This window comes from Boleophthalmus pectinirostris, unplaced genomic scaffold, assembly GCF_026225935.1.
Source record: "Boleophthalmus pectinirostris isolate CB_2022bp ecotype Guang Dong unplaced genomic scaffold, ASM2622593v1 HiC_scaffold_9, whole genome shotgun sequence".
Classification (NCBI taxonomy): domain Eukaryota; kingdom Metazoa; phylum Chordata; class Actinopteri; order Gobiiformes; family Gobiidae; genus Boleophthalmus; species Boleophthalmus pectinirostris.
Window position 1 is genome coordinate 22,912,697 of NW_026571541.1, and position 13,391 is coordinate 22,926,087.

General features: G+C 39.2%; 2 protein-coding genes across 2 annotated transcripts; one reads left to right on the forward strand and one right to left on the reverse strand.

Annotated features, from left to right (window-relative positions):
- Positions 1-293: 293 nt before the first annotated feature.
- On the reverse strand, positions 294-8,271 carry aasdhppt (aminoadipate-semialdehyde dehydrogenase-phosphopantetheinyl transferase). Its single transcript, XM_020940462.2, has 7 exons — positions 7,878-8,271; positions 7,690-7,803; positions 6,718-6,835; positions 6,270-6,391; positions 5,587-5,748; positions 3,205-3,261; positions 294-3,024 (listed from the first exon to the last, which is right to left on the reverse strand). The coding sequence occupies exons 1-7, from the start codon at positions 8,043-8,045 to the stop codon at positions 2,866-2,868; spliced, it is 900 nt and encodes a 299-aa protein (XP_020796121.2). The 5' UTR covers positions 8,046-8,271; the 3' UTR covers positions 294-2,865.
- Positions 8,272-8,653: 382 nt separating this feature from the next.
- msantd4 (Myb/SANT-like DNA-binding domain containing 4 with coiled-coils) lies at positions 8,654-12,785 on the forward strand. Its single transcript, XM_020940547.2, has 5 exons — positions 8,654-8,732; positions 9,173-9,393; positions 9,476-9,571; positions 10,105-10,395; positions 11,240-12,785. The coding sequence occupies exons 1-5, from the start codon at positions 8,654-8,656 to the stop codon at positions 11,990-11,992; spliced, it is 1,440 nt and encodes a 479-aa protein (XP_020796206.2). The 3' UTR covers positions 11,993-12,785.
- The last annotated feature ends 606 nt before the right edge of the window (positions 12,786-13,391 follow it).

A 13,391-nucleotide genomic window follows, 5' to 3' on the forward strand; every position in this document is an offset into this window, starting at 1 on the left:
TCTACTCCACTGCATTTTAGATCTGGACTGAAAAGTAAAAAGTACTTCTCTTTGTGGTTTGAGACCTGCTGAAAAGGCTGAGACTTATTTTTAGCACATTTAAATTGAGTTAACGTCCCAACTTTGAGCAAACCAACACACAAAAACAAATCAGTTGAATCACTGAAAATCCGCTAAACTCCTATCAGAATCACTATATTTCATCCTTTAATTGTTCTAAATGTCTCTGCAAAATACTTTTACTCTTTACTCTTTAAGTACATTTTACTATGGATGCTTTTTACTTTTAATTCACTATATTTGAGAGCATGTATCTGTACTTTCTACTCCACTACAGCACACTCCACTCCACCACAAAACAGGTTGAAAAATTAACAAATCAATTAAATCACTGAATATCCACTTAACTCATTATCAGAATCAGAATTTAATTGTTCTAAATGTCTCTGCATAATACTTTTATTTTTACTCTTTTAGCACATTTTTAAACAGATACTTTAAGTACATTTTTTACCATGGATGCTTTTTACTTATAATTCACTACAATTGAGAGTATGTATCTGTACTTTCTACTCAACTACATTTTAGATCTGGACCAGTAAGTAAAAAATACTTTCGTTTGTGGTTTGAGACCTGCTGAAAACGGCCAAACTTATTTTTAACGTCCCAACTTTGAGCGAACCACAAAAATACAAAAAAGCTAAAAAAATGTACAAATCAGTTGAATCACTGAAAATCCAGTAAAGTCTTTTTCAAAATCACTACATTTCATCCTTTAATTGTTCTAAAACTCTGCAAAACACTTTTACTTATTAACCAGGTACTTTAATACTTTAACATAAGTAGAATGATTCATTTTACTTAAGTAATCTTTTGGCCCGGCATCTGTACTTTTACTTATGTAACAAAATTGAGTACTTCTTCCACCACTGTGTGTTATTGAGCAGAGGGGTCAGCGGTGGGGTCTACAGCGTGAGGTCCAGGCAGTTCAAACAATTACACACCTGTCTATGGAGCCAATGATCTCACAGGGGGCAAGATGGAAGGGCATTGCTGTTAAAGGGCCCATATTACTGTTATATTCCTATTATATGTTGTTTCTTTCACATGTTTAACACACAAGTCCTGTATATCTAATTCCTCTCATATAGAAAACACTCTGTTCAACCTTGTGGCTCCATGTAATAATACAGAAAGTGCTCCACTGTCTTTTTAAACACCATACACCTTCACAAGAATCATTTGGATAATTTCAGCCCTGGAATTGCCAATCTCTCCTGAACACAAGGTAAAATGTAGCTGTTAATTTGGAAAGCTACATCTCCAAAGCATTTTGAGCTTTAGAGATGTAGACTCCAACATGTGTGAATGAAACAAAACACAACTCCAGGTTTGTTTTTGATGAGGAAACAACACTACAACATGGCTCAAGCCTAAATTAGGTATCAGGATGGTCAGAATAAGATATGAAGAAGGCTCTTTCATATTGACATTCACTGTAAAGACCTCTATCTCCTGGAGTATTATGGCCACTCATGCTCATATTCGTTCCGACCACAGCAGTAACCAGCATGTGAGATTCAGCAACAGTCTAAGCATCACATCTTTGTTTGTGCCCTGTGAATAATGGCAGGGGGCTCTAAAGGTGAGTGTCTGCTTTAACCCTGCGTCATACGGCTATGTGCTGTTATTGAACATATCAAATATACCCAAAATACATGCTACATAGGTCTCCAGGAAGAACAGTTGATAGCCAAGGTCAGTTAAATACAATCAATCGATGAATCTGCCCAGGGACTACAGGTGGAAATTAGCACTGATGCTACAACCTGGTACAATGCATCTCTCCTGTTAAGGTTAATGTAAAAAATGTGCGCTGTCCCCATCTCAAATAAATAAATAAATATTCACCACTTCTCCACTGACCTCAGGTTAATCCTATCTGCATGTGGTTTCACATTCTCAGCCGATGTCCTGTCCATCACAACACGGACCCTTCCCTTTGTGTCCGTTTCCAAATGTTAAATGTTACATATATCTATCATTTTGTAAGTCTGGCCCTGTAAGCACTTCCTCAGGGTAATGATATTTAAAGGTCCTATATTACACAAAATTTACTCCATGTTACGTCCTCAAAAACAGACCTGGAGTTGTGTTTTGTTTCATTCACACGTTTGAGTAATCCTGCATTATTAGGCTGTCTACATCTCCAAAGCTCAAAAGGCTCTGTTTCACCTTGCGATGTCATGAAGCAGTTAACAGCTAACTTTTACCTTTTGGCAATTAAAAAAAACGAATACTAAATATTCTGGTGAAGATTTGGAGTTTAAAAACACAGTGGAGCACTTCCTGTATGACATGCCAAGTGTTTTCAGTTTGAGAAAGAACACAACATACAGTAAATGTGCAGAGTTTGTAAGTGAAACAAAAACAACCCTATGTTTTTGATGAGGAAACCAAATAATTACATAGATCAAAAAATAGTGTAATATGGGCCCTTCAATGATAAAGATTTGCTTTATAACTTTTGATTGGATTAGTGCCTTTACTTTCAGCTCAAAATAACAAATACATCAGTTCATCAGTTCAAGTTATAGTTATGAAAATAATGGACATAATTTCAGACAAGATTTATGCAAACTGGTTATATTTAGAGTCGAACCTCCAGGTAGTGGCTGTAAGAACAAAAGTTGTGGTGCGGTGCAAAGTTTGTGTGCGTCCCTTGAGAGCGAGCTGTGATGCGGGCTTTGTCTGAGCAGGACTGGAGCTGAATGAGAAGCAGGCTCCTTGTCAGAGTATTTTTGGACACTGGCACTTGTGAAAGGTGTGTTAGTCTGCTGTGCACAGCTCTGTGTCTGAGGCTTGTCAGAGCACATCTCTCTGTCTCTGTGGAGCGTCCACCTTGGTGCTGAAGCTCTCCCAATAGGTGGGGTCCTCTTCTGTCAGGGGCGAGGCTGGGCCAATCAGCTCAGAGAATGACAGCAGGGTGAAAGGGCAGGGAGAGGCCAGAGGAACAGGTGAAGGCTGAAACACATGGGACCACACTTTGAACAATGACAATATTAGAAGCTGTGCTGAGCGAGTGCACTTTTAGATTTGAGCTTGAAGAGGAATCGTGACAACTATATTTTCATCTATCAATAGACTTGGCACAGTCTTAATAATGAATGTTCTTTTATACACCAAAAATAAAGGTGTCCTTACCAATGAGTCTGCACCAAGAGCCACAGCAACATGATGGTCCTCATCCAGCAGGCACTCCTGTCAAACACACATCTAATGTAAATGTAATAAAAGGGTTTTGGGTCTGTTCACCTCCATTTTCCCCCTTATACCCCAGAACTTCTAAAAAAGCAGCATGGTGCACTGTGAACTGCAGGTGGCATCAGCTGCTCACCTCTCATCAACCAGTAATAAGGCGCGTGTGTCTGACCCTGTCTCACAGAGCACAGAGACACGTGCTCACTTCACAAGTCATGTTTCTCAATGAAATCGATTCAGTCCAGGTCTGTGCGACCTCTGGGCCTCAGTAATAATGACTGCATGGGACTCAAAACATACAGTTTGCCCTTTACCATTTGACTGCATCAATAAAAGTCTTAAATATGTAAATAACAACTTTTCTCACTCTTACAGTACATTATTTTCTCTAATACTGAATGAATTAAGTGCTTCTATAAAAATATTATTTGCATAGAGGAACTGCATAGAGGACGAGCAGCCTCTTGTAAATCCTCTTGTTCAGTGGAGTAAGACTTGTTGATGTGCAGAAGCAAAAAGATCATCTATACGACCAGATCAAAGGCAGGAGTGATGTGCAGGAGATGGATGAGGAGAGGAGCACAGAAATGGAAAGAAGAGCGGAGTCTGATTCTTGTGCTGCCACAGAGAGCTGCACACCTTTAATGGAGGAGCACTTCTAGCTCCCATCACAGTCCCCTGGGCGCATGTCTCCCAATGACCACCTGTGAGTCACTGCTTTTCTACGGTCCAGCCGCCAGGAGTGCACCAAACCAGGGACCTATACAAGTTACTTTGAACCAAGAAGCTCATTTTATAAAAAGGTTTTCTGAATAAAATTTACACTTTGCTGATATCAACATTCCTCAGGGTATAACGCAAACTGTAAGCACTGCTCTGTCTGAGGCTTTTAGACTTTAATCCAATCTTTATTTTAACACAATCTAACCAGGAAGAGCTGGCTTAGTTGAAACTACAATATTTGTGCTGTTAAACTAGTCTCTCACACATAAAATCACAGTCACAATCTAGCTAGTATTAGCCAACAGTTTTTAGTTAGTCATTCTCACTTTTGTTGTTGAAAATCAAACACTGAAACAGGACCATGTACTCTTGTATTGATCCCAGGCTCCTGAAAATGTGTTGTTTAAATACATTTTGAGTTTTCAGACCATCTTAAAACTTTCGCTAATGTGTGCATTGTGTCACCAAGGTAGCTGCTAAACATTTCACGATAGAGATAAATGTAGAACACCCCCAGCATGATGTCACTGAAAAGTATCAATTGGTGGTTGGTGTTTTTCAGATTCTAGGGCAAGACCCAGTTTCCCTCTGAAATATCCAAGTGGCTAAAATTTGTGACTAGACACTAGAGCTCCATATTTTACCACAGAAATCTACATTTTAACACTGTTAAATGTAGCTGCCCCCTGTCTGTATTAAATTTTTTGAAGTTTTCTTGTTCATTTAATTATATAAGGGTAAAACACCAAAACTTTTAGTACGTATACAGCAGTTTAAGGCTACTTGTTACTTTAGCTTTTAGTGTGACTAAGCCCCTTTGGAGTGATCCATTTGACCGTCCTCATTTTTAGTTTTCTTCCTATCCGGGGGTGGACACGACACAGACTTCCTGTCCCCAGAGATCATCCCCTCCTGGAGATTAGTGCATTGTTCCCAGGCTTCCAGGAGAAGGCAGAGTCCTTCAGGCATGTCCTCTGGTAGAACTTCAATAGAAAGACATCCAGGATTCAAGCTGCTTGGGCTGGATTCTCTCAATAATAAAGCAGTGAGTCTGACTTTCATGTGGACCTTAAACTATGGCTGCACGATTTGGTGAAAAAAAAAATCGTATTGCAATTTTTCTGACAAGCATTCTGGTTACGATTAATGACTTAAAAATCTGAACTTTGAACAGAATCTTATTTTCACAGCTAATAAAAGAATCACATTTCTGAACATGTTTGTACATATCTTAATTACATGGTTCATGGGTTTTATGCAGAATAAGACAGAATACTTTATTTTGTGGAGAATTGTTTAAAAAATGGCAGCGTTTACGACTTGACAAAATGCAATTTCAATTTGATGACAATCTTGTAGCTCCATCTCAAATCAGAATTGTCAGAAAATCAGATATTAACTGTAACTAGTATAAGACCACATGTCAACATAAAGAACGTACTATTACTTTGTGTTGAAAAGAACATTTTTATTATCACTGTGGTATCAAAATCTATATCGAGTATCAAGCCAATTCCCAAACTCCCCTAAATCAATTGGTTACTAATTTTAGGGAATATACATTTACAATTTACCAGTAAACTGCCTGTTTTTGTGACTGACCTCAAAGACCCAGTCACCCTGCTCCTCCTCGTCCAGGTGCATTGTTGTCAGACGCACTGGCAGGGCTTGTGTGGGTGGCTCAGGCGACAGGTGAAACTCCACCCGCTGCAGGTTGAACCCAAGCCCGGTGCCGATGGCTTTAATAAAACTCTCCTTCAGGGCCTATGTGGAACAGCAGACAAAATATATAATTAGACCTAGATAGAAAGAATAGAGGAGGGCGTGCTAAAAATATATAGAATAGTGATGATTTGAAAGTAGAACAAATGGGAATTAACACAAAACATGTCTGATATGGGTACAAAAAGAGGATTACAGTACTGGTTTGTGCAAGAAGATGCGTCGTCAATGTGTGTATGTGTGTGACTGGCTAAAACTGACTCAGCCAATGAACAACAATAACAGTATTACAAGCCTAATCACTATGGCAACCGTTGCATTCTGCCATTAGTCAACGGTGCAATGATGAGATCAGAGCATGACGTCTCCGAGCCACCCTCTCAGTGTCACAGCATCCTTACTTGGCAATGTCGTAACCACCACTCTTAAGAAACTGGCATAAACAAATGTGTTTTAGTCATGTAATTCTATCATGAGTTTTTCCCCCCTTAGACTACCACATGCAGGGCACAGAGGAGCAGCCGTGCAATGTGACTACAGGCTACCGCGGTTGCCATGGTTACCCAGTGCCGGTAGAACGCGGCGAGCTGCTGGTGCTCCGAGCCGGCTGATTGGATGACGCTCCACTCGTATGGGGTAAACTGACGAGTCATGATGCGGAAAAATTCAGGCACGGAGCTGCTACCTGCAAGAAACACAAGAAACAGCAAATGCAAAGAGGAAATTAATAAATTAATAAATGTTTGTCAGGAAAGATAATTAAGTATGGTCAGGTCTAGTACAAGCAGTTCTATTGTAGATTTAAAGCAGTTGTGTATCCTTAGTGGTTTTACAAATCATCTATTGGCTCAGATTAAGAACATCACCCACACAGAAAAATACAAACACTAATGCTGACACCTGCACTCAACAGCAGCAGTTCTTATTCTTATACATAAAGCAACACTGACACCTGGTGGATGAAAGTGCTATTACAGATTTTGTAAGTTAGTTTCCATCTACAGTCATTACCAGGCATGACTGTCTTCATTATATCAACTCCAACCTGCTTTCCCTGCTCAGCTGCCAGCACTGCATAGTCTCCCTGATGGGACAGGTTAAAACTCCAGATGAGGGAGGCTGGGTCATCCTGCACACAAGAGTCAAGTGTTCAAAACAATAACAACTTTTAATTTTAACAAATGGGCAAACAGTCATGCAATAGTCTAACTCAAGTTAGTTTATTTTGTTACTCATTTAATACTATCACATTTTGAAAATGTGAATATAAATACATTCATACATGTCTTTAAAAGCAAAACATAAAAATATATATAAAAATTCAAAGGTCAAACAAATATATTTCTATAATTTACAACATAGGATGATGAAATATGATTAAAAGATGATTAAAAGAAAGACAAATGAGATCAACCCAAATCTAGAACCAGCATCTCTCTGAACTGTCAGAAATAGGAAAATAAGTCTTAATCAGGGGTGCTACTGTAACTTGCTTGTAATTTTGTTGTACAATTTTGTTATAAAGTAGTACTCAACAAATGCCCTAATGCAGACATGTCAAACTCGATATAATTATATTTGGCCCACGAGATCATATCAAATATGTATTAGAACTGGCTCGCTGGCTACAGATAGGCTATAGAGACATTATTTATTTAAAATTTTGTTACTACTTTTTTATATTATGCTTGTTCTGAACTCAATTTTAAAGGAAAACTATTATTATTATAAACATTTAATTTAATAAGAAAAGGTTTAAAATTCATATCTCAAAAGAGGAGCCAACATGCAGAAGTTGTTTAAATTTTTCAAAAAATATTTACTTTGGCCCACGACTTAGTCACAGTTTTTAATTTTGGCCCTCTGTGAATTTGAGTAGGAAACAGGAAACAACAAAACCATACTTGAGACATTAGGGCAGGGGTCCTAATGTCTAAAGTATGGTTTTGCTGTTTCCTGTATTTGAAATAAAAGATCATGTACCTGGAGAGGAGCTGCCAGATAAGGCTTTCCTCTTGGAGAGCGTCCGAGTGTAAACTGGGACCAGGGTAAGCCCATCTTCTCACACACAAACCTCCTGAGCAGTAACCTGCCCGCCTGACCAGCACAGAGCAGCATCATCAGGACAGATACAGACATACTGGAGCTTTAGATGAGAACACATGCTTTACCATCGCTGATTTTGCATCTTTGGTGAAGACAAACTGTCCGATCCTCTCCTTCTCTTCGGGCTGGATGCATCGAGCAGCAAAAAGCCACTCACATCTGGTTGGTGTCCACGACCCACAACGAAAAGCCCACCGAACAGAACCCATCTGATCCTCACTGTCTCCTCTCATGCTGCAGCCAAACTCCACAACAACTCATCTCTCACAGTTGTCTTGCATATGTAAATTCTCATACTTAACGTTGACAACTAACCACAAGTCTATCCAACGCATTTAAAACCACATCTGAACGGCCACAGTTGTGTTAGTTTATGCGACTTGTGACATTTTGTTGGTAATTCAAGTTAAACACGACGAGCGCACACACCCGGAAGTGCCCGACAAGACGTGATAACGTCACACGTGGGCGCGGTGGGAGGATTGACCAATGGGAGCGTTTCTAGTAGTGCGACACTCGCGATGCCTTCACATGCTAAGAAAAAAGTAGTTATAAAACAGGAGCCCTATATACCAATGATAGATAGGTTAAAAGACAAAGTAAGAAAGAAAGGACACTAAAAACTCCTAAAGATGTTAAATTTTTAAACTACTCAATATTATTAAACTACTGTGATTTATTGAATATTTATTTATTGTATTGTTACACGAAAATATTTGATGAAAATCATACAAAGAAAATGTCACGTAATCTCTTTTAAGGCGGCATTAAAATTGCCCTGCTACTACGATGTTTTGATTGCGGTAAACCTACGATGTGTAAGGTGAGTAGTTTTACGAATATGGTCACGTTTTTCACTTTCCATTCAATTATTTTCTATAAAGATGAGCACAATGCTTACGCGAATATTCCATCTCACGGTAAATATGTCAATATTTTGTGTAAATGGTCGATTTCTTGTGAAAAACAGGAATACACGAAGGAGAATAGCATCTTAATTTTGGTGCTGGCTATAACACGATTTCATTCTGTTACCATTTTAATACACTGATGTAATCGTTTGGCCTCGGACACAAATATATTTTTATGAACATACCAGTGATCATCTTTCAGTCATTGTGCATAAAATAATCATTCTTCAGTTGAATGGTATTGTGTGCCACTTCTAATTATGGAAGTTAATGTTTATGTTTGTGTCTTTCCCCATAGATTATTCTGCCTTTCCACCTGTGCCTGTGTCACATCTGCCTACAGTAGCCCATTGCCCTTAACTGTCTGCTGGCACCTGTTTTTGTCACACAACACATTGCTACACAAAAGCAGCCGTTTTATTAGATCTATATGGGCTTTTTACAGTGAGCAACAACCACAATCTTACCTCAAATACCACCAGTGACCTGTGAGCACTCTTTCCTCCCACCTGATTCTGGTATTTGGTTCTGGGTCTTTGTTGCCAAGCTGGATTTCCTGCAAGTGAAGCATCTTAAAAGGAAGAGGAAAAGTAACTACAGTGTGAGAGAGACACAAACTCTCATCCGAGAAATCCACAAGAGGAGTAATGTCCTGTTCTCCAGACAGCAGGTAGATTACATCCTTGTATAAAATGCATTCATGTACTCAATAAAGAGCTGTAATGTCCCCTTGTATCTTTGTGTCCCCAAAGAATACAGCCATCAATGAGCTGAAGAGACAAGCATGGGAGGAAGTGGCCCGAGGTGTCAACTCACTTGGTGAAGGAGAACTACGTACTGCAGCTGAAGTGAGTGGATTATACACGTGTAATTACATTGCTGATTCCCATTGGGCGCATTCATCACATATAAAGGTTATTACTCTAAAATCAGCTTCTAATATCGATTGCTCAAGTTAGTAAATTAATTTTTCCATAGATTCTTTGCACTATATTACTTTTCTGGTGGTGGGCTGCCATCTGCTTGTCTCCATGGAGGTGTTATTTGGTTCTTTTACTTGCATGTTCCACTGTATGGTATTAAATGTATCTATCCAACATTGATTCAATTACAATGTGTCTTAATACGTTGAAAAAACAGGCATTCTTACTATGAGTGAGGTCGTCTCTACAGATCTGAACTGTACTTTGGCCTAGTTTTGAATAGTATGTAAATAGATACAATTAATGCTACAATGTGGAATACCCAAGGAAAAGCAAAAACAATTCCATAAAGTAAAGCAGGTGATGGACTTGTCCACAGAAATTTCATAGTGCTGAATTTTCTATATTTTCCAATTATAATTTTTTTGATTCAAGCTTTTTTCGTTTTTGATTCCCAGGTAAAACGACGTTATCTGGACTGGCGTTCCCTGATGAAGCGGAAGCAACTCCAGGCCGAGCTGTCCCTTTCCTCCTCCTCTTCTTCTTCACTCGCCCTGAAGTCTGAGTATGAGCCATCTTCGCCAGAGGCCGGGTCCCTCACATCATCCTGGGACCAGCTGTTGGACCTCTCAGCTCTTCCCAAAGACACCCACTGTGACTGGCCTGAGCTCACGCTGGGCGACCAAGGCAGCCAGTCCATGATGCCACCTTTGGGTGTCAAGATGGAAGAGGACGTGTGTGAATACAGGGTAAGTAAGTACTGCTATATACAGCTAGTTTATGAGGATCTCCTGATTAAATTAGATTAATATAAATGAGGGCAAACTATGATAAACTGTTTTTGATTTGATCCATTCACTCTGCTCTTTCTCTTATTAGAAGACAAATAGGCTTTATTGATGCAAGAGGCTAATGTGATAATCACTTTAATTAGTGCGTGAAGGGCCAGTGATGTTAGATACATAATACTGATTATGCCAGCGCATTATGGAGATCAAGTGCCATTTTAATTCAGTCTTTTGATTAGGCACATAGAAAATGGTGCTATTTTGTTTTAATGCACTGAAAATAGTGAAGCATCTAGTTGATTTCAGGAATAAAATTACTCAGTGTATTTCAAGATGATTGTTTTATTTATATAAAAAAAACACCTGCACTATTTCATTTTAAGTCATGTTTATGCTAAACAACTGAATAAATATGTTGATATAGGTTTAATGTAAATTAAAGCTGGCAGACTAAAAGACAGCTTCAAATTGTCATCTTTCACATTTTCACAAATATAGTACGCTGTAAATGCTGTCTGTCAAACCTGTCATTTCTGTATGATCCAGTAGATGGTGTACTGACCCACTGCACCACTTAAACTCTACATTGCAAAAAGGAAGCTTAAAAAACACATTACTGCTCTTCTCAGAAAATATACATTCGGTGCAAAGGTGACTTAATAAAAATGTATAGAAATAAATTACTGTAAATTGTTTGAATATTCCATAGGCTTTCACCTGATTACCACACATTTCTATTATGTAGGGATTCATTTGAAAATTTTCAGTAACAACTTAACAAACGCTTTTGTATTTGTGCCTCCAGCTGGACTGCGATGGAGAAGTGGGAGATGGAGAGATAGACGATGATGACATCCCTTCCCTTCTCAGTGACATTGAGTCACGTGGAGATGGCCATGCTGCTGAGATCTATTCCAACAGTGGCCAGGGCATCCTCAGCTCATCCAAGGGTCCAACCTCCACCACCCCCACCACTCGAGATGTCACCCTCAACAGCCTGCTAGGGTACTCTTTGCCTGGGACCACCCTGAACGACAGCATGGGGCCCGGTGGGATCCTGTTAGCTGTGGAGAAGCAGAGGTTGGAGGTGGAAAAACAGCGTCTGGCTGTTGAATCGGAGAGGTTGGTGGTGGAGAAGGAGCGTTTAGCTGTGGAGAAAGAACGTCTCCGTCAACACGAAACAGAACACCAACGCCTGCAGCTGGAGAAAGAGAGGCTACAGGTGGAGAGGGAGAGACTCAGGCTCATGCTTATCAACCAATCAGAGCATGTCGACTCGTCCTTCAATCTGCCGCCACAACAGGGCCCGCCCACTTCCTCCACGTCCTCCAATCTGGATGGGTCAATCGGGGATGGGGAGGGGAAAGAGAGCAAAGGCTGGCTGTCATTGGTGGATCTGGAGGCGGAGAGGATGAGGTTAGATCAGGAGCGGCTCCAGCTGGAGAAGGAGAGACTACAGTTCTTTAAGTTTGAGTCGGGCCGACTGCAGATTGAGAGAGAGCGCCTCCATGTGGAGAAGGAGAGAATGCAGCTGCATATGGACCACCAGAGCCACTAACAGAGGGGCTGATACAATACATTTTTCTGTATTTGAATGATGCACACGATAGAAATTGCATCATATGCAAACAAAGGCTGAAGTTCGTTCCTTCATGGTGTATTTGATTTAATGAAAGACTGTCTCTAGTGTCTTGTTCAGTGCATGTTTGGGGCGTTTTTTTAAACAGTTCAGTGCATTTCCTAATGCTTTATCAATTTGCTTTCATTTTTGCACTGAAATAAGCTCTCTCATCCACCAGTCAGGATTATTTTCGTCATTTTAATTGTCAAAATTGTATCGAATTTGTAAAAAGCTACCTCTAGTGTGTGCAACTGGCCTCTCCTTTAGATGAATACTAAGCGCTCAAAAAGAGGCTAAAATAGAGGTTTTAGTATCTGCATACCACAGAGTTGTTATTATATAGATCTTTTCTATAATACTTTATATGGTTCTAAACCAACACCAAGAACAGAGCACAATTTTTGTATGATGACTAAAATCCATTAATGATACCTTATATTTAACTGTTTAGTTTGTACCACTGATAAATCAGTAGTGACATTTTAGACTTTGTTTGCATAGAGCTATATGTCATCTGATACATCAGCCCAATTCCAAAAGCATTTATATTTTGTGGATTAAAGTATATGAAAGCACACCCCTACGAGTGTATAAAAGTATTTGGGGGTTATATAATTTACTGAGAGAAAAATAATGTGCTCTTTGTGTCCAGTGTTTACATGAGTGGTCCAGTCTATAGATGTTCTATTGTCAGAGTAAAAAGATTATGATGTAATGCTTTATGATGATATGACAGTGAGCATGCCAGAAATGTAAAGAGCAAAAAATGTATTTATTATGAACCGATGTATGGCATTTTAATATTTTTTATTTATTTTGTTGTCATTTCTGCCTCTGTCTTTTAAAACCTGATTTTACTGGTTGGTTTTTGAATAGTATGATCAAGTGTTTCTAATGTTGCTTGTATCATTTCTTCATTCTCTGTCATTTTGTATGGGTTTAAGTTTGTAAATAAACTTATGTGGCGCTCTTATTTCCAGACATTATGGTTGTGTTTTTGTTTTCATTTCACACTACTGCAGACCTATTATCAGATCCAGGCCGGCTAATGGAAAGAGTGAGTGTTCTAAATCACTTTGAGAGCATAACGCTTATGGCATTAGGCTTCGCGAACTTCATAAAAACACAATTTGAAGTGATGTAACACCGTGACACTGTAAGATTTGGAAATTTCTTTTACTTGAGCAGCAAAAATCACAAAACAGTTTACTATAAGAATAGAATGAACGCCGATTTGAAGCTTAGCCGTCACCTGTGCTCCTCTGCTCTGTCAATCTGCTCATAAAGATAAGTTTATTTTTCTCCCTCTAAGTTATTTGGCTGTCTGTCAGAGATG

Excerpts from the sequence above, each read along its gene's own strand:
- aasdhppt (XM_020940462.2), bottom strand. The coding sequence starts at position 8,045 with ATGAGAGGAGACAGTGAGGATCAGATGGGTTCTGTTCGGTGGGCTTTT. Across the intron at positions 7,804-7,877 it reads AAGATGCAAAATCAGCGATG|GCGGGCAGGTTACTGCTCAG; the intron begins GTAAAGCATGTG and ends TGTGCTGGTCAG. Across the intron at positions 5,749-6,269 it reads CCGCGTTCTACCGGCACTGG|GCCCTGAAGGAGAGTTTTAT; the intron begins GTAACCATGGCA and ends TGTTCCACATAG.
- msantd4 (XM_020940547.2), top strand. The coding sequence starts at position 8,654 with ATGGTCACGTTTTTCACTTTCCATTCAATTATTTTCTATAAAGATGAG. Across the intron at positions 9,572-10,104 it reads AACTACGTACTGCAGCTGAA|GTAAAACGACGTTATCTGGA; the intron begins GTGAGTGGATTA and ends TTTGATTCCCAG. Across the intron at positions 10,396-11,239 it reads AGGACGTGTGTGAATACAGG|CTGGACTGCGATGGAGAAGT; the intron begins GTAAGTAAGTAC and ends TTGTGCCTCCAG.